This window comes from Mobula hypostoma, chromosome 7 (genome assembly GCF_963921235.1).
Source record: "Mobula hypostoma chromosome 7, sMobHyp1.1, whole genome shotgun sequence".
In the NCBI taxonomy this organism is placed as follows: Eukaryota; Metazoa; Chordata; class Chondrichthyes; order Myliobatiformes; family Myliobatidae; genus Mobula; species Mobula hypostoma.
The window spans coordinates 77298173-77326142 of record NC_086103.1 but is presented as its reverse complement, the minus strand read 5'-3'; the positions used below and the strand labels follow the sequence as shown (position 1 = coordinate 77326142).

The window sequence follows — 27970 nt, the reverse complement described above, 5'->3', positions numbered from 1 at the left end:
GTGTCTGAGTGTGAATATTCCATCTCCCCTCGCCCGCTGCTCCCTTTGGAAGGTGTCTGAGTATGAATATTCCATCTCTCCCTCGTCCGTTGCTCCCGGAGGAAGGTGTCTTGAGTGTGAATATTCCATCTCCCCTCGCCCGCTGCTCCCGGAGGAAGGTGTCTCAGTGTGAGCAGTCTCACCCTCCCCCTCGTCCACTGCTCCCGGAGGAAGGTGTCTGAGTGTGACATGTCTCACCCTCCCCCTCGTCCACTGCTCCCATAGGAAGGTGCCTGAGTGTGACCAGTCTCACCCTCTCTCTCGTCCACTGTTCCCGGAGGAAGGTGTCTGAGTGTGACCAGTCTCACTCACCCCCTTGCCCGCTGCTCCCAGAGGATGGTGTCTGAGTGTGAATAGTCCATCTCTCCCTCGCCCGCTGCGCCCGGAGGAAGGTGCCTGAGTGTGAATATTCTACCTACCCCTTGCCCGCTGCTACCAGAGGAAGGTGTTTGAATGTGACCCGCTGTTCCCGGAGGAAGGTGTCTGAGTGTGACCAGTCTCACTCACCCCCTTGCCCGCTGCTCCCAGAGGATGGTGTCTGAGTGTGAATAGTCCATCTCTCCCTCGCCCGCTGTGCCCGGAGGAAGGTGCCTGAGTGTGAATATTCTACCTACCCCTTGCCCGCTGCTACCAGAGGAAGGTGTTTGAATGTGACCCGCTGCTCCCGGAGGAAGGTGTTTGAGTGTGACCAGTCTCACTCTCCCACTTGCCCACTGCTCCCTGAGCAAGGTGTCTGAGTGTGAATATTCCATCTCCCCTCTCCAGCTGCTCCCGGAGGAAGGTGTCTGAGTGTGAATATTCCATCTCTCCCTCGCCCGCTGCTCCCGGAGGAAGGTGTCTGAGTGTGAATATTCTATCTCCCCCTTGCCCGTTGCTCCGGGAGGAAGGTGTCTGAGTGTGAATGTTCCATCTCCCCTCACCCGCTGCTCCCAGAGGAAGGTGTTTGAGTGTGACCAGTCTCACCCTCCCCTTTGTCCAGTGCTCCCGGAGGAAGGTGTCTGAGTGTGAATATTCCATTTCACCTCTCTCGCTGCTCCCGGAGGAAGGTGTCTGAGTGTGAATATTCCATCTCCCCTCGCCCGCTGCTCCCGGAGGAAGGTGTCTGAGTGTGACCAGTCTCACTGTCCCCCTCATCCACTGCTTCTGGAGGAAGGTGTCTGAGTGTGACCAATCTCACTCTCCCCCTCATCCACTACTCCCGGAGGAATGTGTCTGAGTGTGAATATTCCATGTCCCCTCTCCCGCTGCTCCCGGGGGGAGGTGTCTGAGTGTGAATATTCCATCTCCCCACGCCCGCTGCTCCCGGAGGCAGGTGTCTGAGTGTGAATATTCCATCTCCCCTCGCCCGCTGCTCCCGGATGAAGGTGTCTGAGTGTGACCAGTCTCACCCTCCCCCTCGTCCACTGCTCCCGGAGGATGGTGTCTGAGTGTGAATAGTCCATCTCCCTCGCCCGCTGCTCCCGGAGGAAGGTCTGAGTGCAAATAGTCCATCTCTCCCTCGCCCGCTGCTCCCGGAGGAAGATGTCTGAGTGTGACCAGTCTCACTCTCCCCCTTTGCTGCTGCTCCCGGAGGAATGTGTCTGAGTGTGAATATTCCATCTCCCCTCGCCCGCTGCTCCCGGAGGAAGGTGTCTCAGTGTGACCAGTCTCACTCTCCCCTTTTCCGCTGCTCCCGGAGGAAGGTGTCTGAGTGTGACCAGTCTCACCCTCCCCCTCGTCCACTGCTCCCGTAGGAAGGTGCCTGAGTGTGACCAGTCTCACCCTCCCTCTCGTCCACTGCTCTGGGAGGAAGGTGTCTGAGTGTGACCAGTCTCACTCACCCCATTGCCCGCTGCTCCCGGAAGAAGGTGTCTGAGTGTGAATATTCCATCTCCCCTCACCCGCTGCTCTTGGACGAAGTTGTCTGAGAGTGAATATTCTATCTCCTCCTTGCCCGCTGCTCCCGGAGGAAGGTGTATGAGTATGAATATTCCATCTCCCCTTGCCCGCTGCTCCCGGAGGAAGGTGTCTGAGTGTGAATATTCCATCTCCCCTCGCCCGCTGCTCCCGGAGGAAGGTGTCTGAGAGTGAATATTCTATCTCCTCCTCACCGGCTGCTCCCGGAGGAAGGTGTCTAAGTGTGAATATTCCATCTCTCCCTCGCCCGCTGCTCCCGGAGGATGGTGCCTGAGTGTGACCAGTCTCACCTTCCCCCTCGTCCACTGCTCCCGGAGGAAGGAGTCTGAGTGTGAATAGTCTTTCGCTCCCTCGCCCGCTGCTCCCGGAGGATGGTGTCTGAGTGTGACCTGTCTCACTCTCCCCCTCGTCCACTGCTCCCGGATGAAGGTGTCTGAGTGTGAATATTCCATCTCCCCTCGCCCGCTGCCGCCGGAGGAATGTGTCTGAGTGTGAATAGTCTATCCCTCCCCTTCGCCCGCTTCTCACGGAGGAAGGTGTCTGAATGTGACCAGTCTCACCCTCCCCCTCGTCCACTGCTCCCGGAGGAGGGTGTCTGAGTGTGAATATTCCATCTCCCCTCACCCGCTGCACCCGGATGAAGGTGTCTGAGAGTGAATATTCTATCTCCTCCTCGCCGGCTGCTCCCGGAGGAAGGTGTCTGAGTGTGAATATTCCATCTCTCCCTCGCCCGCTGCTCCCGGAGGATGGTGCCTGAGTGTGACCAGTCTCACCTTCCCCCTCGTCCACTGCTCCCGGAGGAAGGTGTCTGAGTGTGAACAGTCTTTCGCTCCCTCGCCCGCTGCTCCCGGAGGATGGTGTCTGAGTGTGACCTGTCTCACTCTCCCCCTCGTCCACTGCTCCCGGATGAAGGTGTCTGAGTGTGAATATTCCATCTCCCCTCGCCCGCTGCTCCCGGAGGAATGTGTCTGAGTGTGAATAGTCTATCCCTCCCCTTCGCCCGCTTCTCACGGAGGAAGGTGTCTGAATGTGACCAGTCTCACCCTCCCCCTCGTTCACTGCTCCCGGAGGAGGGTGTCTGAGTGTGAATATTCCATCTCCCCTCACCCGCTGCACCCGGATGAAGGTGTCTGAGAGTGAATATTCTATCTCCTCCTCGCCGGCTGCTCCCGGAGGAAGGTGTCTGAGTGTGAATATTCCATCTCCCCTCACCCGCTGCTCCTGGAGGAATCTGTCTGAGTGTGAATAGTCTATCTCTCCCTCGCCCGCTGCTCCCGGAGGAAGGTGTTTGAGTGTGAATATTTCATTTCTCACCCTCGCCCGTTGCTCCCGGAGGAATCTGTCTGAGTGTGAATATTCCATCTCCTCCTCTCCCGCTGCTCCCGGAGGAACGTGTCTGAGTGTGAATATTCCATCTCCCCTCACCCGCTGCTCCCGGAGGAAGGTGTCTGAGTGTGAATAGTCCATCTCTTCTCGCCAGCTGCTCCCGGAGGATGGTGTCTGTGTGTGAATATTCCATCTCCCCTTGCCCGCTGCTCCCGGAGGAAGGTGTCTAAGTGTGAATATTCCATCTCTCCCTCGCCCGCTGCTCCCGGAGGATGGTGCCTGAGTGTGACCAGTCTCACCCTCCCCCTCGTCCACTGCTCCCGGAGGAAGGAGTCTGAGTATGAATAGACCATCTCCGCTCGCCCGCTGCTTCCGGAGGAAGGTGTCTGAGTGTGAATAGTCTTTCGCTCCCTCGCTCGCTGCTCCCGGAGGAAGGTGTCTGAGTGTGACCAGTCTCACCCTCCCCCTCGCCCGCTGCTCCCGGAGGAAGGTGTCTGAGTGTGACCAGTCTCACTCTTCCCCTTGCCCGCTGCTCCCGGAGGAAGGTGTCTGAGTGTGAATATTCCATCCCCCCTTGCCCGCTGCTCCCAGAGCAAGGTGTCTGAGTGTGAATATTCCACCTCCCCTCGCCCGCTGCTCCCAGAGGAAGATGTCTGAGTGTGAATATTCCACCTCCCCTCGCCCGCTGCTCCCGGAGGAAGGTGTCTGAGTGTGAATAGTCTATCGCTCCCCCTCGCCCCCTTCTCCCGGAGGAAGTTGTCGGAGTGTTACGAGTCTCACCCTCCCCCTCGTCCACTGCTCCCGGAGGATGGTGTCTGAGTGTGAATATTCCATCTCCCCTCACCCGCTGCTCCTGGACGAAGTTGTCTGAGAGTGAATATTCTATCTCCTCCTCGCCCGCTCCTCCCGGAGGAAGGTGTCTGAGTGTGAATATTCCATCTCCCCTCGCCCGCTGCTCCTGGAGGATGGTGCCTGAGTGTGACCAGTCTCACCTTCCCCCTCGTCCACTGCCCCCGGAGGAAGGAGTCTGAGTATGAATAGACCATCTCCGCTCGCCCGCTGCTCCCGGAGGAAGGTGTCTGAGTGTGAATAGTCTTTCGCTCCCTCGCCTGCTGCTCCCGGAGGATGGTGTCTGAGTGTGACCTGTCTCACTCTCCCCCTCGTCCACTGCTCCCGGAGGAAGGTGTCTGAGTGTGGATATTCTATCTCCCCCTCGCCCGTTGCTCCGGGAGGAGATGTCTGGGTGTGAATATTCCATCTCCCCTCGCCCGCTGCTCCCGGAGGAAGGTGTCTGAGTGTGAATATTCTATCTCTCCCTTGCTCACTGCTCCCAGAGGAAGGTGTCTGAGTGTGAATAGACCATCTCCGCTCGCCCGCTGCTTCCGGAGGAAGGTGTCTGAGTGTGAATAGTCTTTCGCTCCCTCGCTCGCTGCTCCCGGAGGATGGTGTCTGAGTGTGACCTGTCTCACTCTCCCCTTCGTCCACTGCTCCCGGAGGAAGGTGTCTGAGTGTGAATATTCCATCTCCCCTTGCCCGCTGCTCCCGGAGGAATGTGTCTGAGTGTGAATAGTCTATCCCTCCCCTTCGCCCGCTTCTCCCGGAGGAAGGTGTCTGAGTGTGACCAGTCTCACCCTCCCCCTCGCCCGCTGCTCCCGGAGGATGGTGTCTGAGTGTGAATATTCCATCTCCCCTCACTCGCTGCTCCTGGACGAAGTTGCCTGAGAGTGAATATTCTATCTCCTCCTCGCCCGCTCCTCCCGGAGGAAGGTGTCTGAGTGTGACCAGTCTCACTCTTCCCCTTGCCCGCTGCTCCCGGAGGAAGGTGTCTTTGTGTGAATAGTCTATCGCTCCCCCTCGCCCCCTTCTCCCGGAGGAAGGTGTCGGAGTGTGAATATTCCATCTCCCCTCACCCGCTGCTCCTGGACGAAGTTGTCTGAGAGTGAATATTCTATCTCCTCCTTGCCCGCTGCTCCCGGAGGAAGGTGTATGAGTATGAATATTCCATCTCCCCTTGCCCGCTGCTCCCGGAGGAAGGTGCCTGAGTGTGAATATTCCATCTCCCCTCGCCCGCTGCTCCCGGAGGAAGGTGTCTGAGAGTGAATATTCTATCTCCTCCTCACCCGCTGCTCCCGGAGGAAGGTGTCTAAGTGTGAATATTCCATCTCTCCCTCGCCCGCTGCTCCCGGAGGATGGTGCCTGAGTGTGACCAGTCTCACCTTCCCCCTCGTCCACTGCTCCCGGAGGAAGGAGTCTGAGTATGAATAGACCATCTCCGCTCGCCCGCTGCTCCCGGAGGAAGGTGTCTGAGTGTGAATAGTCTTTCGCTCCCTCGCCCGCTGCTCCCGGAGGATGGTGTCTGAGTGTGACCTGTCTCACTCTCCCCCTCGTCCACTGCTCCCGGAGGAAGGCTTGTGAGTGTGAATATTCCATCTCCCCTTGCCCGCTGCTCCCGGACGAAGGTGTCTGAGTGTGAATATTCCATCTCCTCCTCGCCCGCTGCTCCCGGAGGAAGGTGTCTAAGTGTGAATATTCCATCTCTCCCTCGCCCGCTGCTCCCGGAGGAAGGTTTCTGAGTGTGAATAGTTCATCTGTCCCTCTCCTGCTGCTCCCGGAGGAAGGTGTCTGTGTGTGACCAGTCTCACCCTCCCCCTCGTCCACTGCTCCTGGAGGAAGGTGTCTCAGTGTGAACATTCCATCTCGCCTTGCCTTCTGCTCCCATAGGAAGGTGCCTGAGTATGAATATTCCATCCCCCCTCGCCCGCTGCTCCCGGAGGAAGGAGTCTGAGTGTGAATAGTCCATCTCCCCTCGCCCGCTGCTCCCGGAGGAAGGTGTCTGTATGTGAATTTTCCATCTCCCCTTGCCCGCTGCTCCCAGAGCAAGGTGTCTGAGTGTGAATATTCCACCTCCCCTCGCCCGCTGCTCCCAGAGGAAGGTGTCTGAGTGTGAATATTCCACCTCCCCTCACCCGCTGCTCCTGGAGGAAGGTGTCTGAGTGTGAATATTCCATCTCCCCTCGCCCGCTGCTCCCGGAGGATGGTGCCTGAGTGTGACCTGTCTCACCCTCCCCCTCGTCCACTGCTCCCGGAGGAAGGAGTCTGAGTATGAATAGACCATCTCCCCTGGCCCGCTGCTCCCGGAGGAAGGTGTCTGAGTGTGAATAGTCTTTCGCTCCCTCGCCCGCTGCTCCCGGAGGATGGTGTCTGAGTGTGACCTGTCTCACTCTCCCCCTCGTCCACTGCTCCCGGATGAAGGTGTCTGAGTGTGAATATTCCATCTCCCCTCGCCCGCTGCTCCCGGAGGAATGTGTCTCAGTGTGAATAGTCTATCCCTCCCCTTCGCCCGCTTCTCACGGAGGAAGGTGTCTGAATGTGACCAGTTTCACCCTCCCCCTCGTCCACTGCTCCCGGAGGAGGGTGTCTGAGTGTGAATATTCCATCTCCCCTCACCCGCTGCACCCGGATGAAGGTGTCTGAGAGTGAATATTCTATCTCCTCCTCGCCGGCTGCTCCCAGAGGAAGGTGTCTGAGTGTGAATATTCCATCTCCCCTCACCCGCTGCTCCTGGAGGAATCTGTCTGAGTGTGAATAGTCTATCTCTCCCTCGCCCGCTGCTCCCGGAGGAAGGTGTTTGAGTGTGAATATTTCATTTCTCACCCTCGCCCGTTGCTCCCGGAGGAATCTGTCTGAGTGTGAATAGTCCGTCTCTCCCTCGCCCGCTGCTCCCGGAGGAAGGTGTCTGAGTGTGAATATTCTACCTCCTGCTCGCCCGCTGCTCCTGGAGGAAGGTGTCTGAGTGTGACCAGTCTCACTCTCCCCCTCGCCCGCTGCTCCTGGAGGAAGGTGTCTGAGTGTGAATATTCCATCTCCCCTCGCCCGCTGCTCCCGGAGGAACGTGTCTGAGTGTGAATATTCCATCTCCTCCTCTCCCGCTGCTCCCGGAGGAACGTGTCTGAGTGTGAATATTCCATCTCCCCTCACCCGCTGCTCCCGGAGGAAGGTGTCTGAGTGTGAATAGTCCATCTCTTCTCGCCCGCTGCTCCCGGAGGATGGTGTCTGTGTGTGAATATTCCATCTCCCCTTGCCCGCTGCTCCCGGAGGAAGGTGTCTGAGTGTGAATATTCCATCTCCCCTCACCCACTGCTCCCGGTGGAATCTGTCTGAGTGTGAATAGTCCGTCTCTCCCTCGCCCGCTGCTCCCGGAGGAAGGTGTCTGTGTGTGAATATTCCATCTCGCCTCACCCGCTGCTCCTGGAGGAATCTGTCTGAGTGTGAATATTGTATCTCTCCCTCACCCGCTGCTCCCGGAGGAAGGTGTCTGAGTGTGAATATTCCATCTCCCCTTGCCCGCTGCTCCCGGAGGAAGGTGTCTGATTGTGACCAGTCTCACTCTCCGCCTCATCCACTGCTCCCGGAGGAAGCTGTCTGAGTGTGATTATTCCATCTCTCCCCGTGTACCGCTGCTCCCGGAGGAAGGTGTCTGAGTATGAATATTCCATCTAGCCTTGCCCGCGGTTCCCGGAGGAAGGTGTCTGAGTGTGAATGTTCCATCTCCCCTTGCCCGCTGCTCCCGTAGGAAAGTGTTTGAGTGTGACCAGTCTCACACTCCCCGTCGTCCACTGCTCCCGGAGGAAGGTGTCTGAGTGTGAATATTCCATCTCCCCTCGCCCGCTGCTCCCGGAGGAAGTTGTCTGAGTGTGAATATTCCATCCCCCCTCGCCCGCTGCTCCCGGAGGCAGGTGTCTGAGTGTGAATTTTCCATCTCCCCTTGCCCGCTGCTCCCAGAGGAAGGTGTCTGAGTGTGAATATTCCACCTCCCCTCGCCCGCTGCTCCCGGAGGAAGGTGTCTGAGTGTGAATAGTCTTTCGCTCCCTCGCCCGCTGCTCCTGGAGGATGGTGTCTGAGTGTGATCTGTCTCACTCTCCCCCTCGTCCACTGCTCCCGGAGGAAGGTGTCTGAGTGTGAATATTCCATCTCCCCTTGCCCGCTGCTCCCAGAGGAAGGTGTCTGTGTGTGAATATTCCATCTCCCCTCGCCCGCTGCTCCCGGAGGAAGTTGTCTGAGTGTGAATATTACATCCCCCCTCGCCCGCTGCTCCCGGAGGCAGGTGTCTGAGTGTGAATTTTCCATCTCCCCTTGCCCGCTGCTCCCAGAGGAAGGTGTCTGAGTGTGAATATTCCACCTCCCCTCGCCCGCTGCTCCCGGAGGAAGGTGTCTGAGTGTGAATAGTCTTTCGCTCCCTCGCCCGCTGCTCCTGGAGGATGGTGTCTGAGTGTGACCTGTCTCACTCTCCCCCTCGTCCACTGCTCCCGGAGGAAGGTGTCTGAGTGTGAATATTCCATCTCCCCTTGCCCGCTGCTCCCAGAGGAAGGTGTCTGTGTGTGAATATTCCATCTCCCCTCGCCCGCTGCTCCCGGAGGAAGGTGTCTGAGTGTGACCAGTCTCACCCTCCCCCTCGTCCACTGCTCCCGTAAGAAGGTGTCTGAGTGTGAATATTCCATCTCCCCTCACCCGCTGCTCCCGGACGAAGGTGTCTGAGTGTGAATATTCTATCTCCTCCTCGCCCGCTGCTCCCGGAGGAAGGTATCTAAGTGTGAATATTCCATCTCTCCCTCGCCCGCTGCTCCCGGAGGAAGGTGTCTGAGTGTGAATATTCCATCTACCCTCGCCCGCTGCTCCCGGAGGAAGGTGGTTGAGTGTGACGGGTCTCACTCTCCCCGTCTTCCACTGCTCCCGGAGCAAGGTGTCTGAGTGTCAATAGTCCATCTCTCCCCCGTCGCCCTCTGCTCCCGGGGGAAGGTGTCTGAGTGTGAATATTCTATCTCTCCCTCTTGCCCGCTGCTCCCGGAGGAAGTTGTCTGAGTGTGACCAGTCTCACTCTCTCCCTCATCAACCGCTCCCGGTGGAAGGTGTCTGTGTGTCAATAGTCCATCTCTCCCTGTGTAACGCTGCTCCTGGAGGAAGGTGTCTGAGTGTGAATATTCCATTTCCCCTCTCCCGCTGCTCCCGGAGGAAGGTGTCTAAGTGTGAATATTCCATCTCCCCTCACCCGGTGCTCCCAGAGGAAGGTGTCTGAGTGTGACGGGTCTCACTCTCCCCGTCGTCCACTGCTCCCGGAAGAGGGTGTCTGTGTGTGAAAATTCCATCTCCCCTCGCCCACTGCTCCCGGAGGAAGGTGTCTGAGTGTGACCAGTCTCACTCTCCCCCTCGCCCGCTGCTCCCGGAGGAAGGTGTCTGAGTGTCAATAGTCCATCTCTCCCCCTCGCCCGCTGCTCCCGGAGCAAGGTGTCTGAGTGTCAATTGTCCATCTCTCCCCCTCGCCCTCTGCTCCCGGAGGAAGGTGTCTGAGTGTGAATATTCTATCTCTCCCTCTTGCCCGCTGCTCCCGGAGGAAGGTGCCTGAGTGTGACCAGTCTCACACTTCCCTTCGCCCTCTGCTCCCGGAGGAAGGTGTCTGAGTGTGAATATTCCATCTCTCCTCGCCCGCTGCTCCCGGAGGCAGGTGTCTGAGTGTGAATATTCCATCTCCCCTTGCCCGCTGCTCCCGGAGGAAAGTGTCTTAGTGTGACCAATCTCACTCTCCCCGTCGTCCACTGCTCCCAGAGGAAGGTATCTGAGTGTGAATAGTCCATCTCCCCTCGCCTGCTGCTCCCCGAGGAAGGTGTCTGAGTGTGAATATTCCATCTCCCCTCACCCGCTGCTCCCGGAGGAAGGTGTCTGAGTGTGACCAGTCTCACTCTCCCCCTCGTCCACTGCTTCCGGAGGAAGGTGTCTGGGTGTGAATATTCCATCTCCCCTCGCCCACTTCTCCTGGAGGAAGGTATCTGAGTGTGAATAGACCATCCCTCCCCCTCGCCCGCTGCTCCCGGGGAAGGTGTCTCAGTGTAAATATTCTATCTCCCTTCGCCCACTGCTCCCGGAGGAAGGTATCTGAGTGTGAATATTCTACCTCCCCCTCGCCCGCTGCTCCCGGAGGAAGGTGCCTGAGTGTGACCAGTCTCACTCTCCGCCTCGCCCGCTGCTCCCGGAGGAAGGTGTCTGAGTGTGAATATTCCATCTCCCGTCGCCCGCTGCTCCCGGAGGAAGGTGTCTGAGTGCGAATATTCCATCTCCCCTCGCCCGCTGCTCCTGGAGGAAGGTGTCTGAGTGTGACCAGTCTCACTCTCCCCCTTGCCCGCGGCTCCCGGAGGAAAGTGTCTGAGTGTGAATAGTCTATCGTTCCCCTTCGCCCGCTGCTCCCGGAGGAGGCTGTCTGAGTGTGATTATTCCATCTCCCATCGTCCACTGCTCCTGGAGGAAGGTGTCTGAGTGTGAATATTCCATCTCCCCTCATCCACTGCTCCTGGACGATTTTGTTTGAGTGTGAATAGTCCATCTCCCCTCGCCCGCTGATCCCGGAGGAGCATGTCTGAGTGTGAATATTCCATCTCCCCCTCGCCCGCTGCTCCCAGAGGAACGTGTCTGAGTGTGAATATCCCATCTCCTCTCGCCCGCTGCTCCCGGAGGGAGGTGTCTGAGTGTGACCAGTCTCACTCTCTCCCTCGCCCGCTGCTCCCAGAGGAAGGTGTCTGTGTGTGAATATTCTACCTCCCCCTCGCCCGCTGCTTCCGAAGGAGGGTGTCTGAGTGTGAATATTCTACCTCCCCCTCGCCCGCTGCTCCCGGAGGATGGTCTCTGATTGTGAATAGTCCATCTCCCCCTTGCCAGCCGCTCCCAGAGGAAGGTGCCTGGGTCGTGGGTCCTGCTCAAGGTTTAATCGATGTGGTTTGTGGTTTGGACTCTGTGGTTCACACTGTGATGTGGTTCTGGTTTCCAGTCGCTCCTTTTTTGCTTTTTGTTTTTTGGAGGAACAACACCTTATATTCCGTCTGGGTAGCCTCCAACCCGATGGCATGAACATTGACTTCTCAAACTTCCGTTAATGCCCCAGCTCCCCCTCGTACCCCATCAGTTATTCATTTATTTATATACACCCTTCCTTTTTCTCCCTCTATCCCTCTCACTATACTCCTTGCCCATCCTCTGAGCTTACCCTCTGCCCCTTTCTTTCTCCCTAGGCCTCCTGTCCCATGATCCTCTCATATCCCCTTTGCCAATCGCCTGCCCAGCTCTTGGCTCCATCCCTCCCCCTCCTGTCTTCTCCTATCATTTTGGATCTCCCCCTCCCCCTCCCACTTTCAAATCTCTTACTATCTCTTCGGTCAGTTTGTCCTGACGAAGGGTCTCGGCCCGAAACGTCGACTGTACCTCTTCCTAGAGATGCTGCCTGGCCTGCTGCGTTCACCAGCAACTTTGATGTGTGTTGCTCCTTTTTTTGCTGCTATTTTTCTGGCATTTTGATGAGGACAGACTGGCTCCATATCTAGATTGAACTGAGCTGAATATGCATGGACTACTTTGATAACAGTGGTTTTGTGTTTTATGTTCTGTTTTCTCACTTTTCTGATCATTTGCATGATTTGTTCTTTTGTCGCTTTGGGAGTTTAATGTTTCTCTTTGAATGAGATCCATGGTTTTCGTTGTTTCTTGGCAGTCTGTGGGGAAGACGAATCTCAGGGTTGTGTACTGCACTCATACTTTGATAACAAAAGCATTTTGAATCACTGGATCTTTGAATTGAGAAATGAGTGTGTTTAGCTATGCCCATACCTCAGGTTTTACCAGCCTGAGCTGAGAAAAATTAAAAATACAACAACAGTAAAGAAATAGATAAATGAATAAGCAATACATACAGAGAACATGACAGGACTAGAGATTGAAAGTGAGTCCATAGGTTGTGGGAACAGTTCAGTGATAGGACAAGTGAAGTTGAGTAAAGTTACCCCGTCTGGTTCAAGGACCTGATGGTTGAGGGGTAATAACTGGCGGTGTGGTTCCTGAGGCTCCTGAACCTTCTTCCTGATGGCTGTAACGAGAGGAGAGCATGCCCTTGGTGGTAGAGGTCCCTGATGATGGATGCTGCTTTCCTGCGAAAGCCCTCCGTGTACATGTGCTTAATGGTGGGGAGGGCTTTACCCGTGATGGACTGGGCTGTATTCACTACATTTAGTAAGTTTTCCGTTGTTGTAGTGTTTTGGGTGTGAGCTGAGTGTTATTACTGATTGTGTGAGTTAAGAATCATTGATTCAAGGTGTGGAGTGAATGCAAAGATAACTTGGACTTTTTGCTCACTGCCTCTTGAGTTAACAATGCTGCCAAGTTCTTGCTGTAACAATACTGCTAAAAGTGAAAAACGCAACCTTGGTCACAGTGGAATCACATGACTGGTAATACTCCAGATCACAATAATTTGACCAGCTGACCAACCACTGTAAGCTGTGGAATTTGCTGGTGAGTGTCACCGACATGTTGACCTGCTTCCTTTGCATCCACTCAGTCTCTGTGGTGTAACTTGCTAGAAGCTGGCAGCAATGAGAAAGGACAGCAATCTCAGTGAAAGAGGGGCAGAACAGCTTTAGCTCAGAGACTGAATGACTGAGAAACAAACAAAAGAAAGAGTGAATTAGTAAGCAAATTAAAAATCAAAAGAGAAATAAAGAAAAGGACCAAAAGATTGGATTATGAGAGAGAGAGAGAGAGAGAAAGAAATGAAAAATATAAGCTATGAAATCTGAGAACGATTCTCTCCTGAAACTTCAGCTCAACATATCCAAATACGGTTTGATTACAGTTGTCCTACTGTTACAAAGGCAGCAAAATGTTTAAATATAAGAATCAATCCTGTGCAATTCTAGCAATTTTTTAAAGTTATGGTGAGGCTAAAGGTGGGCTGCTGCATGTTTTGGCAGTCTAAATCGATCAGTAGATTCTGGTGTTTCAAAACTTGTAACATACCTTTCAATTTGTTGCTCAATTTGAACTTTAATAATGACATAGATTTCTGCTCGCAGATTGATATTTTTGATCAATATCCATTTTACAGTAGCTAATATGAAACATGTCATCTACAACCTATCATATTCTTAATGCAATGCTCAATTTATAACATAGAGTAAGCAACAAGCCACTTACACAATGAAAGCGAATATTTAAATGCATTCCATACAATGTAATAATGAAATTCAATCCAACATATAATATTCATTTTTAAATTTGTAATCAGTGAACATAATATTCACAATTCGGTTTATTAATTCATTCATATGACCACCATTTACTACCCATTCCCAGTTGCTCTTATAGAGGGAGTTTTCCTGGGCTAACTCAAGGGGACAGTTAAACAGCAGGCAAAATGCCAGCGTATAGCCCAGGCTGTGTAAGATGTTACGTTTCCTTCCCTAAAGCTCATTAGTAGACCAGATGTCTTTACATTGCAATCCAGTAGGTTCATAGCTACCATTACATTACAGACCTAGCTTTTTAATTCCAAAATATATTTAATTAACTCAGCTTCAATTCATCATTTCCTCTGGGATTTGAATTTTGAATTTGGATCATCAGTCTGCCTGCATTAATTGAAGTCCATTAACTTACTGCACTCAATAACCAAACCTTCTGATATACAGTCTCCACTATTTAATAGCCATTGTGTACAAACTAATTCCACTGTAGAATAGAAAATAATTTGAAAATGTACAATATATGAAAGAGATAGTATTCAATGTGCACTACAATAATGAAATCACAATGTACACAAAATATAACATGCAAATATGCAAACTATATCACATAATATTCAGTGCAGAACAATATTGAATTTACTTATTGTAGACACCATTTGAATTTTACATAGAGATCTATAAGGGGTTCCTCAAGCCAAGGCAATTTACAAATAGTGAAGTCCTGAGCTGTGAGTGATATAATCTGGTGAAGTGAATGGGCCAGGCAAGCTCCTTTTGCAGCCCCATTCTCAGATTTAATACCCAATATTTAAAATCCTTTAGAAGTTAGAAATGAAGCAAATAATCAAGCAACTTTAAACATTATTACAGATTTTAAATAGAAATTTAAATTGGAATGTAATTACTTAAAATTTTAAAGCAAACGCATTAACTACAAATAAAGTATTATCCTTAAATTAGTTCCCTTCAGCTCTCTCAAATGACTTGGATCCAGCGTTGGATCTAATCTGGTCAGAATCTGAGAGAAGTTCCCCGGCATAAACATCATGTAAAACTGCTGGCATTTCTCAGCAAACTCTGATCCAATGTACTGTTTCTGTAACAGTTTTGTTTTACCAGTCAGAGTTGTTAGCTCTGAACTGAACCCCTGAACTTGGAGGACCTGTCTCGCTACTACCCTTTGACCTGTTTGGCGTGGGTGACCCTACCAACATAAGGCCTTGATTCCAGTCAACACAGCTCCCTAGGCAAACCCTATGGCTAGGTTGTGGTCCTCCAGGAGAAATATTTACACAGCAGGTACATAAATGGAGGTACTCATGAAGGGTCTTTATTACAATAATCCATTGTATTGGCAATATGGTTTGCAGTTACTAAACCAATTAAAATACTGGAGTGCATAGTATATCTTAGGAACGGTTGATGAAAGTCCTCTTAAGACTACAGAGAGATTTGCAATGTAAGTTACCCAGATTGATTTTACAGTAGCCTGACGTTAATAATCATTCAGACCAAAATTGATCCCAAGAGTGAGTTGTTTCGGTTCATTTTCTATCGCAACAAATTCTGTATTCACTTGTTTGTTATCAGCTGTGCTGAATGTTATTGCTATTCATAAAACATGTTTTATTCCAGGGTCGGATTTTTTTTAGTCTGTTTTGGTGTTGATATGGACTCTATGTTAAAAGTAATCTTTCCCCATTTTCTTAATAGTCCCACCAGTTGGAGACTATGATAAGTGAGGTATCCAGGCAATTCATCATCCTGCCATGGGGATAGATGTATTCCTGTCATCTGGTACCCTCAGTATTAATTAATTATATGGTAAACCTATCACTCAAATTAATTGATATTTAAAACTGCAGAAAGACAAACTGGACAGGGAAATTACAGATGGTAATGAAGATGGTTCCAACTTTAAACATTGGTGCATAGCATAAGATAAAGAATCAGCTATTAAAATCTTCCTTGATGTTTATTTGTATTGCCATTGAAATCAATAACAAGCAGCTGATCTGATACTGCCAATGTGTGGTCAGCATTTCTCCTGCAGTGTTTGGCCATTTGTGGTGTGAGAACACCACTCAGCTGATTAAAGTACCTACTCCTATTGTTTACTAGAATTAAGAGTCCAAGAACATGGTAACACTCCTGGGAAGAGGATGTGAAAGAGGGGATTGGTTCAGAAGTCTGATAGTGATGGAAAAGAAGCTGTTCTTGAGTCTGGTTGTCCAGGCTTTCAACCTCCTGTATCCTATCCTAGATGCCAGAATTGAGAAACTTGTAACCTTTGCATCTTTCCTCAAATACGTTCCCCGGAATTGGATGCATAATTCCACTTGTGGTTGAATCAGGTTCATCAAAATGTCCAAGAAACTGCATGTTTTTTAACTACTTTTCCAACCAGCTCAATTACTTCAATGAACCAAGTATACACATCCCTTTTATATCCACATAGAAATCTCTTGTACATTGTGCACGCTACATTATATTGCATCTTTTTGGAAGCTTGAAAGTTAGCCTTGCCACATGTACACCAAAACATCAAAACATACAGTGAAATGTGTCATTTGCATCAACAATCAACACAGTCCTTCCAGAATTTAAAATTGATCTGCAAAGACAGTTGGAAGAAGTTTCCAATTCTCCTCTATTTCTAATTTTTCTAAACCATTCCACATTCCTAAACACCATAGAACCAGAGAACACTACAGCACAGAAAACAGGCCATTCGGCCCTTCTAGTCTGTGCCAAAACTTTATTCTGCTAGTCCCATTGACCTTCACCCAGTCCATAACCCTCCAGACCTCTCCCATCCATGTATCTATCCAATTTATTCTTAAAACTCAAGAGTGAGCCCGCATTTACCACGTCAGATGGCAGCTCGTTCCACACTCCCACCACTCTTTGAGTGAAGAAGTTCCCCCTAAACCTTTCCCCTTTCACCCTAAAGCCATGTCCTCTCGTATTTATCTCTCCTAACCTAAGTGGAAAGAGCGTACTCGCACTTACTCTGTCTATACCCCTCATAATTTTGTAAACCTTTATCAAATCCCCCCTCATTCTTCTACGCTCCAAGGAATAAAGTCCTAACCTGTTCAACCTTTCCCTGTAACTCAACTCCTAAAGACCCGGCAACATCCTAGTAAATCTTCTCTGTACTCTTTCAAACTTATTGATATCCTTCCTATAGTTAGGTGACCAGAACTGCACACAATAAAATTCTACCCCCTTCTCATCATCATTATGTGCCGTGTCGTATGACATCAGCAATCGTGATCTATGGCCATGATTCTTCTTGGCATTTTTTTTCCTACAGAAGTGGTTTGCTATTGCCTTCTTCTGGGCAGCGTCTTTACAAGACGGATGACCCCAGCCATTATTAATACTCTTCAACAATTTCAAGATTTTAAAGTACTTTCTTGTTGTGTCTGAGCATAGCTGATTATTTAAAGTTTAGAATAAATTTATTACCGAATTACGTTATGTCGCCATATACTTACTACCTTGAGATTCATTTTCTTGCAGGCATTCAGAGTAGACAGAGAAATACAATAGAATCAGTGAAAAACTACACATAAAGACTGACAACCAACCAATATGCAAATACAATCAATCAATTAACCAATCAATAAACAAACAACTAAGAACATGAGTGTAGAATCCTTGAAAGTGAAAGGTTACGGAATCAGTTTGGTGTTGATGTGAATGAGGTTATCCACACTGGTGGCTGTTGTTTGAAGAGTAGTAACTGTTATAAGATCCAGCTCTAAGACTAAACTCACATGACTAGACTTTCCTCATATATTATTGTGAGCATACTACACTCATGCAGTTAGACCATTTCATCACGGCTAAAATTGTCACACATCCGGGTGTACACACGTGCACAGAGAAACATCCCCATTGGAGTAGGCAGATATGAAGGCACATAAGATGAGCTGGTCAGCCATTAGATGTGCTCAGAAGATGCAAATTAACACACCCATTTGCTTAGACACAGATGGAAGCGCACCGGCTGCATGATGCACAGGCGAATTTTTGTTTCACTAATGTCATGTATTGTTTTTGTTTGATTTTTTTTTAAAAGCAACTTTCTCCCACAGATCACGTCCTGGTAGATGACACCATGACACCGGTCACCTGCCTGTCAGCAGCCACGCAATGCACCTTGGACCCTGACTGCAACAGCAGGTTCCACACGCTGAAGCGGTGTGCGGCTAACAGTGTGGCAGGCTCCCTGCAGCCGGCAGCCAGCAATGAGTGCATGATTGCTGCATTCGCTCTTCAGTCCCACCAGCTCTTCACTTGCAAGTGCAAAAGAGGAATGAAGAGGGAGAAGAACTGCCTGCGAATATTCTGGACCATGCACCACAGCCACGTTCCAGGTACATTGGAAGGCCCAAGTATAGTGATCAGCGGAGATAACAAGACAGATAAATGGAAGAGAGAGAGAGTGGAGGGGGGAATATTGTGATCAAAGCTGGAGAGATGTAAGAGTGAAATGAGAGGGAGAAAATAGTGCTTGCTTAAATTGCACAGTGGTTTGGACGAGAACTGGTCTAACAACACACACATGTTATACAGGATCAAAAAGACAGCCATTGCATTTATATAGTATCTGCTAAGGAGATGCAACCCAAATGTTAGTGAGCCATGTAGTTCAAGAGACGGACAGGTTAGGAGAATGAGCAAAGAAGTGGCAGGTGGAATACAGCAGCGGTCCCCAACCCCTGGGCTGCAAAGCATGTGCTGCCAGGCTGCGGGGAAACAATATGAGTCAGCTGCACCTTTTCCTCATTCCCTATCATGCACTGTTGAACTTGAACACAGGATTGCCAGCTGTCCCGTATTAGCCGGGACATCCCGTATATTGGGCTAAATTGGTTTGTCCCATACAGGACTGCCCTTGTCCCGTATTTCCCCCACTAAGGTACAGCGTTCCCATGAAACCTGTTATGCCGAAATGGCGTAAAGTGAAGAAGCAATTACCATTAATTTACATGGGAAAATTTTTGAGCATTCCCAGACCCAAAAAATAACCTACCAAATCGTACCAAATAACACATAAAACCGAAAATAATACGAACATATAGTAAAAGCAGGAATGATATGATAAATACACAGCGTATATAAAGTAGAAATAATGTATGTACAGTGTAGTCGGAAGATTAACCCAAAACCGATTTGTGGAAAAAAATAGGCACGTACCCGCATGCGCACATAGGTGCCCGCGCAAGGCTTCATGGTCATGGTAGTCTTCCCTGGGGTAAACACAAGTGTACCAGGATTTGTCCCTTATTTGGGAGTGAGAAAGTTGGCAACCCTAACTGTAGAAAACACGTTGAGATGAGTTTAACCTACTTGAACAGCCCCTCCACCCTCCCGTCGGCCAGTCCGCAAGAATAATGTCAATATTAAACCGGTCCGCAGTGCAAAAAAGGTTGGGGACCCCTGGAATACAGTGTTACAAAGTGTATGGTCATGCATTTTGTTAGAAGGAGCAAAATCATAGACTATTTTTAAAATGGGCAGAAAATTCAAAAATCTGAGGTGCAAAGGGGCTTGGGAGTCCTCGTGCAGGATTTCCTACAGGTTAACTTGTAGGTTGAGTCAGTGGTGATGAAGGCAAATGCAATGTTGCGCATTAATTTCGAGAGGACTAGAATATAAAAGCACAGTTGTAAGGCTGAGGCTCTATAAGGCACTGGTGAGGCCTTACTTGGTGTATTGTGAGCAGATTTGGGCCCCTTATCTAAGAAAGAATGTGCGGACATTGGAGCGGGTTCAGAGGAGGTTCACCAAAATGATTCTGGGAATGTAAGTATTATTGTATGAGGAATGTTTGATAGCTCTGGGCCTGTACTCACTGGAATTTAGATGAATTGGGGTTTCTTTGAAACCTATGGAATATTGAAAGGCTTTGATAGAGTGGATGTGGGGAGGCTGTTTCCTGTAGAGGGGGGTCTAGAACCAGAGGACACAACCTCGGAATAAAAGGATGTCTATTTAGAATGGAGTTGAGGAGGATTTTTTTTTAGCCAGAGGGTGGTGAATCTGTGAAATTTATTACCACAGGTGGCTGTGGAGGCCAGGTCTTTGGATATATTTGAGGCGGAGGTTGATAGGTTTTTGATTAGTCAGGTTATGGGGAGAATGCAGGAAAGTGAGTTTGAGAGGGGAAATGGATCAGCCATGATGAAATGGAGGAGCAGATTAGATGGACCGAATGGCCTAATTGTGTTCCTATCTCTTATGGTCTTATGATTTTTATTTGTTGGGTAAATGTTGGGTAAAATGATTGAGGGTTTTATACTGTACAATAAACTAAAACAGGGCCTGGGACTTGGGGATCCACAGATGACTTTCCTTCCCCATTACTGGCTGAAATAAAATGCATCGAGTAAGAAAAGAACTTGGCTGAAAACCAAGGCAAATGGAAAGGAGGAACTATGGGTCAGCACATTTCCAGCCAAAGGTTGGAATGTAAACAAATGCAGGTGCTCCAGATCTGAAACAAAACCAGAAGAAAATGCCAAGGACCCTCAGCAAGTCAGTCAGCATCTATAAAAACAAGAGAGAGTTAATGTCTCAGGATAATAACCTTTCATTGGATAGTGTGAAGCATTAATGTTCCTCTCTCCAGAGCTTTTGCTGATGTTATGAGTGTCACCCACATTTTTTGGCTTAATTACAGCCAAAGGTTGTTGTTTTGACACAGAGATGAAATGTTCTTGTCAAATATTTGAGAGCTTTTGTGACACTGAGTGAAATAATTGGAGCAGTCACGGTCACTGTGACTGAATTGTACTCCGGTCCAAACTATGGAATAAAGATTAAGCATTAGCAATGTTCCAAGCTACATCACCAGATATCACCCTCTGTAAACATATTATAAGTGAACATGTGTATTTTTTTTGGAGGGGTGAGACAAACCTTGAGGATGTTGACAGGACAATGTGGAGAGGCTGTTTTCTTTCAGAAGAATCTGGAGCTAGGGTTCACTGCTTAAAAACAGAATATCTCTCATCTAAGAGAAAGATGAGGCAATTTTATTCTTTAGGAACTCTCTTCCTCAAAGGTTGGTGGAAGAAAAGACTTTAAATATTCTAAAAGCAAATGTAGTTAGATCCTTGATAAGAAAGGGCTTGTAAAAGCACCTTGCTTAGACACAAATGTGGAATTGAGATTAGAATGAGGTAAACCTCGATCAAATCTGCAGAGAGATAGCAGACAACTGCAGGAAATATAAAGGTGAGATAGTAGGGGATTTTAATTTTCCACATATTGATTGGGATTCCCATACTGTTAAAGGTCTAGACAGATTAGAGTTTGTAAAATGTGTTCATGAAAGTTTTCTAAATCAATATATAGAGGTACCAACTAGAGAGGATACAATATTAGATCTCCTATTAGGAAACAAGTTAGGACAGGTGACGGAAGTATGTGTAGGGGACCAGTTTGGTTCCAGTGATCATAACACCATTAGTTTCAACTTGATCATGGATAAAGATAGATCTGGTCCTCGGGTTGAGGTTCCAAACTGGAAAAAGGCCAAATTTAAAGAAATGAGAAAGGATCTAAAAAGCGTGGATTGGGCAGGTTGTTCTCTGGCAAGGATGTGATTGGAAAGTGGGAGGCCTTCAAAGGAGAAATTTTGAGAGTGCAGAGTTTGTATGTTCCTGTCAGGATTAAAGGCAAAGTGAATAAGAATAAGGAACCTTGGTTCTCAAGGGATATTGGAACTCTGATAAAGAAGAAGAGAGAGATGTATGACATGTATAGGAAACAGGGAGCAAATAAGGTGCTTGAGGAGTATAAAAAGTGCAAAAAAAAACTTAAGAAAGAAATCAGGAGGGCTAAAAGAAGACATGAGGTTGCTTTGGCAGTCAAGGTGAAGGATAATCCAAAGAGCTTCTACAGGTATATTAAGAGCAAAAGGATAGTAAGGGATAAAATTGGTCCTCTTGAAGATCAGAGTGGTCGGCTATGTATGGAACCAAAAGAAATGGGGGAGATCTTAAATGGGTTTTTTGCGTCTGTATTTACAAAAGAAACTGGCATGGAGTCAATGGAAATAAGGCAAACAAGTAGTGAGGTCATGGAACCTATACAGATTGAGGAGGAGGAGGTGCTTGCTATCTTGAGGCAAATCAGAATAGATAAATCCCCAGGACCTTGAAGGAGACTAGTGTTGAAATTGCAGGGGCCCTGGCAGATATATTTAAAATGTCAGTATCTACAGGTGAGGTGCCGGAGGATTGGAGAGTGGCTTATGTTGTTCTGTTACTTAAAAAAGGCTCTAAAAGTAATCCAGGAAATTATAGGTTGGTAAATTTGACGTTGGTATTAGGTAAATTATTGGAAGGAGTACTGAGAGATAGAATCTACAAGTATTTGGATAGACAGGGACTCATTAGGGAGAGTCAACATGGCTTTGTGCGTGGTAGGTCATGTTTGACCAATCTATTGGAGTTTTTTGAGGAGGTTACCCAGGAAAGTGGATGAAGGGAAGGCAGTGGATGTTGTCTACATGGACTTCAGTAAGGCCTTTGACAAGGTCCCACATGGGAGGTTAGTTAGGAAGATTCAGTCGCTAGGTATACATGGAGAGGTAGTAAATTGGATTAGACATTGGCTCAATGGAAGAAGCCAGAAAGTGGTAGTGGAGGATTGCTTCTCTGAGTGGAGGCCTGTGACTAGTGGTGTGCCACAGGGATCAGTGCTGGGTCCATTGTTATTTGCCATCTATATCAATGATCTGGATGATAATGTGGTAAATTGGATCAGCAAATTTGCTGATGATACAAAGATTGGAGGTATAGTGGACAGTGAGGAAGGTTTTCAAAACTTGCAGAGGGATTTGGACCAGCTGGAAAAATGGGCTGAAAAATGGCAGATGGAGTTTGATACAGACAAGTCTGAGGTATTGCACTTTGGAAGGACAAACCAAGGTAGAACATACAAGGTAAATGGTAGGGCACTGAGGAGTGCAGTAGAACAGAGGGATCTGGGAATACAGATACAAAATTCCCTAAAAGTGGAGTCACAGGTAGATAGGGTCATAAAGAGAGCTTTTGGTACATTGGCCTTTATTAATCAAAGTATTGAGTATAAGAGTTGGAATGTTATGGTGGGTGAGGTTGTAAAAGGCATTGGTGAGGCCGAATTTGGAGTATTGTGTGCAGTTTTGGTCACCAAATTACAGGAAGGATATTAATAAGGTGGAAAGAGTGCAGAGAAGGTTTACAAGGATGTTGCTGGGACTTGAGAAACTGAGTTACAGAGAAAGGTTGAATAAGTTAGGACTTTATTCCCTGGAGCGTAGAAGAATGAGGGGAGATTTGATAGAGGTATATGAAATTATGATGGGTATAGATAGAGTGAGCGCAAACAGGCTTTTTCCACTGAGGCTAGGGGAGAAAAAAACCAGAGGACATGGGTTAAGAGTGAAGGGGGAAAAGTTTAAAGGAAACATTATGGGGGGCTTCTTCACACAGAGAGTGGTGGGAATGTGGAATGAGTTGCCAGATGAAGTGGTAAATGCGGGCTCACTTTTAATATTTAAGAAAAACTTGGACAGGTATATGGGTGAGAGGTATATGGAGGGATATGGCCCAGGTGCAGGCCAGTGGGACTAGGCAGAAAAATGGTTCGGCACAGCCAAGAAGGTCCAAAAGGCCTGTTTCTGTGCTGTAATGTTCTGTGGTTCTATAATGAATGCAAAAGTAAGCCTGAGATCTGAGGGGCTTACCGTGCAGCTGTCTGGTTTTCAGAGATTTGTACAGAAGCAGAAGATGGTAGAGCTGAAGGTACAATCTTTTTTTGAGTGAACTGTGACGAGTTGAATAACCTGCCTTGTCTTTCTTTTCCTAGATTACAATGAGTTTGACACATCACCGTATGTGTATTCAATGCCGGGTTCATCATGGGATTTGGACGATGGTAGACTTGCTTCTCTAGTTTCAGGTACTACCATCTGTAAAAATAGATTATATGGGTAAAATACTCGGTTGGGAAGTTGTGCATCCTTTTGAGGGGGAGACAAAGTAGACTTTCACAAAGCATCATCAAATTTTCAGTTAATCAGATGCAGAATATTTACTGACAAAGAATATAACAACTTTCAAATAAAGGATACCAACATGATTTATGTGTGCATAAACTGCGGACAGTTCTTGCTTGACCAAAAGGCTATGGAATTGTATCAGATTGTAAACTGGATAATGCTGTGTCATAAAATTGACATTACTCTAGAATTAATAACACCACACTCATTGTGCCTTTTGCCGTTGATTTTTATGTATTTTATGTATTTTCAATCCTTGATTAGACCCCACTTAATCAAATACAAACATTTGTAGTAGCCCGAGACATATTTTTTAACCATCCATTATTCAGTGTACAAATCCCACCCTCATTCCCCTCCCCCAATCCCAGCTAGTCTTCAGAATACCTGAAGGTCATTGTAGCCAGTGGTAAAACTGCATCAAGAGACAAATAGGAAGCAAGTTGTGTAAATTATTGAACCTGACACCATTTTATTAATGCAGGATTTCTGGGCACAACGGCCTAGCTTTATGTTGAAGCCTTTATTAAGGCACCAGAGAAAGATATTTTGGCCCCACAGAAATTTGCATTTACAGTTGAGACAAGTAACATTGTTTGAAAGCTAAGCTAGATGATCACATGAGAAATGAAGGAATGAAGTTAAGTTTAATGACATAGTGTCTGATGGGCTGAAAGAACCTTCTAAATGTATCATCTTTATTCCTACATGTTGGCCTTAACTATGTTATTTGCTATGTGGTAGAAATCCTGAAATTTCTCCTGAAATCCTTCTCAGATTTATTGGTGATATCAATGATCCATTTTTTGTACTTGCCTCCAAGAGGACCACAGCCTTGTCTAGGGTTTTGGAGGCGTGCGTGCCTCAATGACCCAGAGAGCTATGTTGGCTAGAATCAGGGCCTTGTGCTTTGCCTCTTGGTAGGGTTACCCATTACAAGAAGCTAGAGGCCAGACTAAGAGTGGTCCACCGGCCCTCCCAAGTTCAGGGGTTCAACGCAGGGTTAAAAACTCTGAATGGTTAAAAAAATTGTAACAAAAACAGCAATGAAGAATCCTTCTATATCTGTGTGCAACAGCATGGACGGACAGAGATAGAGGACCTTCATTGCTGCCCTAAACACCAGCAGTGTAATGGGCAGTGACTAAGTAAGTTTTTTTTCTCACTAAAATTTAAAGTATTTCTTTCATATCTACCCTACCTCTCTTCCAGAATAAACCATTCCAGACATCCCACCCTGCAAAAACTCATTTCAGGGAGGTAGCACCATCAATTTGTGGGAGACTCCCGGAACTTCCAGGAGAGGTGGGATGTCTGGGAGCTAGTTTAAATAACGTTAGCTATGCTAATGAACCAATGACACCTGTTAAACTCACTTCAACATGTCTTTTACAGTCTTAACCCACCATAGGCAATAGAAAAGTCACTGGTGCAAACAGTGCAGCGAGCAACACTGTCATTATTTTTGACCCCTATTAGGCAGGGGTACACTTTAGGGTAGTCTGGGGTGACGTATGTTTTATATTTTCTCTTTTTGAAACACTCTGCCATGGCGTGCTCTCTCTCTCTCTCGCTCTCTCTCTCTCTCTCTCTCTCTATCTCTCTCTCTCTCTCTCGCTCTCTCTCTCTCTCTCGCTCTCTCTCTCTCTCTCTCGCTCTCTCTCTCTCTCTCTCTCTCTCGCTCTCTCTCTCTCTCTCTCTCTCGCTCACTCGCTCTCAAAAAAATTGATTTCCAGGATATTGTATATAATTTGCAGGCAAATATGCAGGAGACTCCTGGAACTTCCGGGAGAGGTGGGATGTCTGCCATTCAGTCTCCTCAGCATTCCCAATATGTACAGGCTCTATTCCTGACTCATGTTCTCAATCTAATTTATACCTTCTCCACAATCTTGTAGCTTTTACTAAAACAGAAACCACAGTTATTTGCCAATGTAATTTGTAACAAGGTTAACTTGCTAAGCAAGAATGAAATTGATAACAAGCATTTTTTGGAATGAACCAAAGTAGTAAGTGATGCATTCCCTAAGTCCTCACCAACTTTAGTAGAATTTAAAAACTGGTCTAACCAAGACTAATTTACCAGAATTCACATCACACCATTCGTAACTTATGATGTTTCAAAGATCATTGCAGCCAATGGTATTTTTGAAATATTTACCTCATGGAAATGCAGGAACTCTTAAACAAACAGATAATCAGCAATAGTGCACTATGAGGACATCAGGGAAAACTCCCCTGCCCATTTTTCAAAATCTAATCTTTGTGTTGGCCTGAGAGAGCTCCACTTAAGATTTCAACAGATCGCACTTGCTCTGAATTTAGCTGCACTGTGAAGGTGTGTCAGTTGGGTTATCTGCTCAGAAGTCTGCTGTAAGGTTTGAACCTATAACCCTTTTAATTTAGAGGCAAATAAGTATTTAAAATGCAAGGAGATTCACATATTGGCTCCAAGAAAGCCACATGAAGCTTACTGTGTGTTTACATATTTGAGTAAACACGGAGTGGCTGAACTAGAGTTATCTACAGGCTGCTGAATTTCATTGATGTCGCATGCCATTGACTGACCCAAATGGATTTCAGCTTTCTGCTGTATTGTTCTCTTTTTCCAGAAGGGACCAAAGTTCAGCCCCCAGTCAGTGTTAACCACTGCTTAGATGCTGCCAAAGCCTGCAATGTGGTTGAGAATTGTAGACAGTTCCGCACCGACTATGCCAAGAGCTGCACCAAATCAGTCTCCAAGTTCGGTTGCAACAGACATCAGTGTCACAAGAGCCTCCGTCGCTTTTTTGACCACGTGCCAGAGGAATACAAATACCCTGTCCTTTTTTGTCCCTGTGAGGACAGCACATGTGCTGAACGCCGACGAAAGACCATTGTTCCTGCTTGTTCCTTTGAGGAATCGGAGAAGCAGAACTGCCTGAAGCTGCAAGGCATGTGCAAGGAAGACATCATTTGCAAGTAAGAATACCGATTAAGATGAAATTAAAGGAGTTGCTCTTGGTGGAAGGTGATCAATACTGTAAGATAGTTAGTTTTAAATTATTACTGTTGACACCCATTGCATAGAATTCCAGTGAACCAAACCCCTTCCTCATTATTTTCCCTTGATGTGATTTCTATGGAATGAGCCCTTTTCCAGTTATTCCCAGTGCATACAATTTCAGCAGATCATACAGTTCTCCGTGATGTTGCTTATAAGGATTTCAAATGCACTAGACATTTTTCAACCAGCCAATGCATAAACAAGCATACCTGTGGATGCAAATGCACACCAACATTCCTACACCGTTACGCCTTTCATGGGCCAAATGTGGGCGCAAACATGGTTTTCTCAGAAGCACACCCTGGTTTGGCACAGATGAGTTGAACTGAAGGGCCTGTTTTCGTGCTGTATTTATCTATCTCTATCCCTTCTGCCAACCCGCCCCCCCCCCACCAGCTTCTCACACTTGTCCAAATGAATAACTTACTTCTTCTTGACCTAGTTATTGGCCAGTCAAAAAAAGCTCATGTAACCAATTTGTTACTAAGCTGTCATACTAAAAGTAGACTATTGATCCTCTGTTGTATCACACGCTGTAGTTATGTGTGTCCCAGATATAACATCTTGCTTTTGTATTTGTGGCAGGTCCCGCCTGGTGGATTTTCAGACCAATTGCCAACCATCCAAGAAGTCTTCTAGCTACTGTTTCCGGGAAAACTATAATGCCTGCCTTCAGTCGTACACTGGCCTCATCGGTAAAAAAATCCCTAATCTTTATTTAGCTGGAGTCTTTCTGTAGTTTTAATACTGAGGAACAAATTGTGGCAAATATCCTCTTGAAGCTGTGCAAGCACGTTGGAAGGTTTCTGTTGTGTATTTAATATTTCAGTAGTATTTGAGTAATATTGTAAATATATTTCCATCCCACCCCCACCTGTCTTCTCCTATCATTTCGGATCCATCCCTCCCCCTCCTGTCTTCACCTATCATTTCGGATCTCCCCCTTCCCCTCCCACTTTCAAATCTCTTACTATCTCTTCTTTCAGTTAGTCCTGACGAAGGATCTGAGCCCGAAACGTCAACTGTACCTCTTCCTATAGCTGCTGCCTGGCCTGCTGCGTTCCACCAGCATTTTGTGTGTGTTGCTTGAATTTCCAGCATCTGCAGATTTCCTCGTGTTTGCGATTGTAAATATATTGTTTGATTAAGCATTCTTGTTCCTTTAAATAACTTATTATGGGTAATATGTAAAAATACATAAAATGCATATGTCATCACGTGATACGTACGCGTCTCGTTTAAAGTAAAGATCAAACTTAAGACTTGCATCTCTTGGCTCTTTTGTTTTCCTTTGAATTAGTTTAATGTTTTGGAGTTACAGAATTTAACAGTAGTGACAAGGTATTGTTTAAACGAACCTAAGACAGCTACTGACCCTGTTGAAATGCAGCAAGGAACTGTGAGTGAAAAAAAACAGCACAGCACATGCAAGAGGCAGCCAAATGAAAAAAAAAGCAGTAAAAGGAAGTCTCCTGGGTAATAATAATCATAAAAAAGAGCTGAAACGGCTGGCTACATCAGAATGATTAATGTGTT

At 47.7% G+C, this 27970-nt stretch overlaps 1 protein-coding gene across 1 annotated transcript in view; it reads left to right on the top strand.

Annotated features, from left to right (window-relative positions):
* The window catches only part of LOC134348961 (GDNF family receptor alpha-4-like), an 81852-nt gene that overhangs the window by 34671 nt on the left and 19211 nt on the right, over nucleotides 1–27970 (top strand). Inside the window, exons 2-5 of the mRNA XM_063052770.1 lie at nucleotides 17426–17707; nucleotides 23196–23288; nucleotides 26001–26349; nucleotides 27020–27129. Of these exons, the coding sequence (XP_062908840.1) occupies nucleotides 17426–17707; nucleotides 23196–23288; nucleotides 26001–26349; nucleotides 27020–27129 (834 nt within the window). The remainder of the gene's footprint in view (nucleotides 1–17425; nucleotides 17708–23195; nucleotides 23289–26000; nucleotides 26350–27019; nucleotides 27130–27970) is intronic.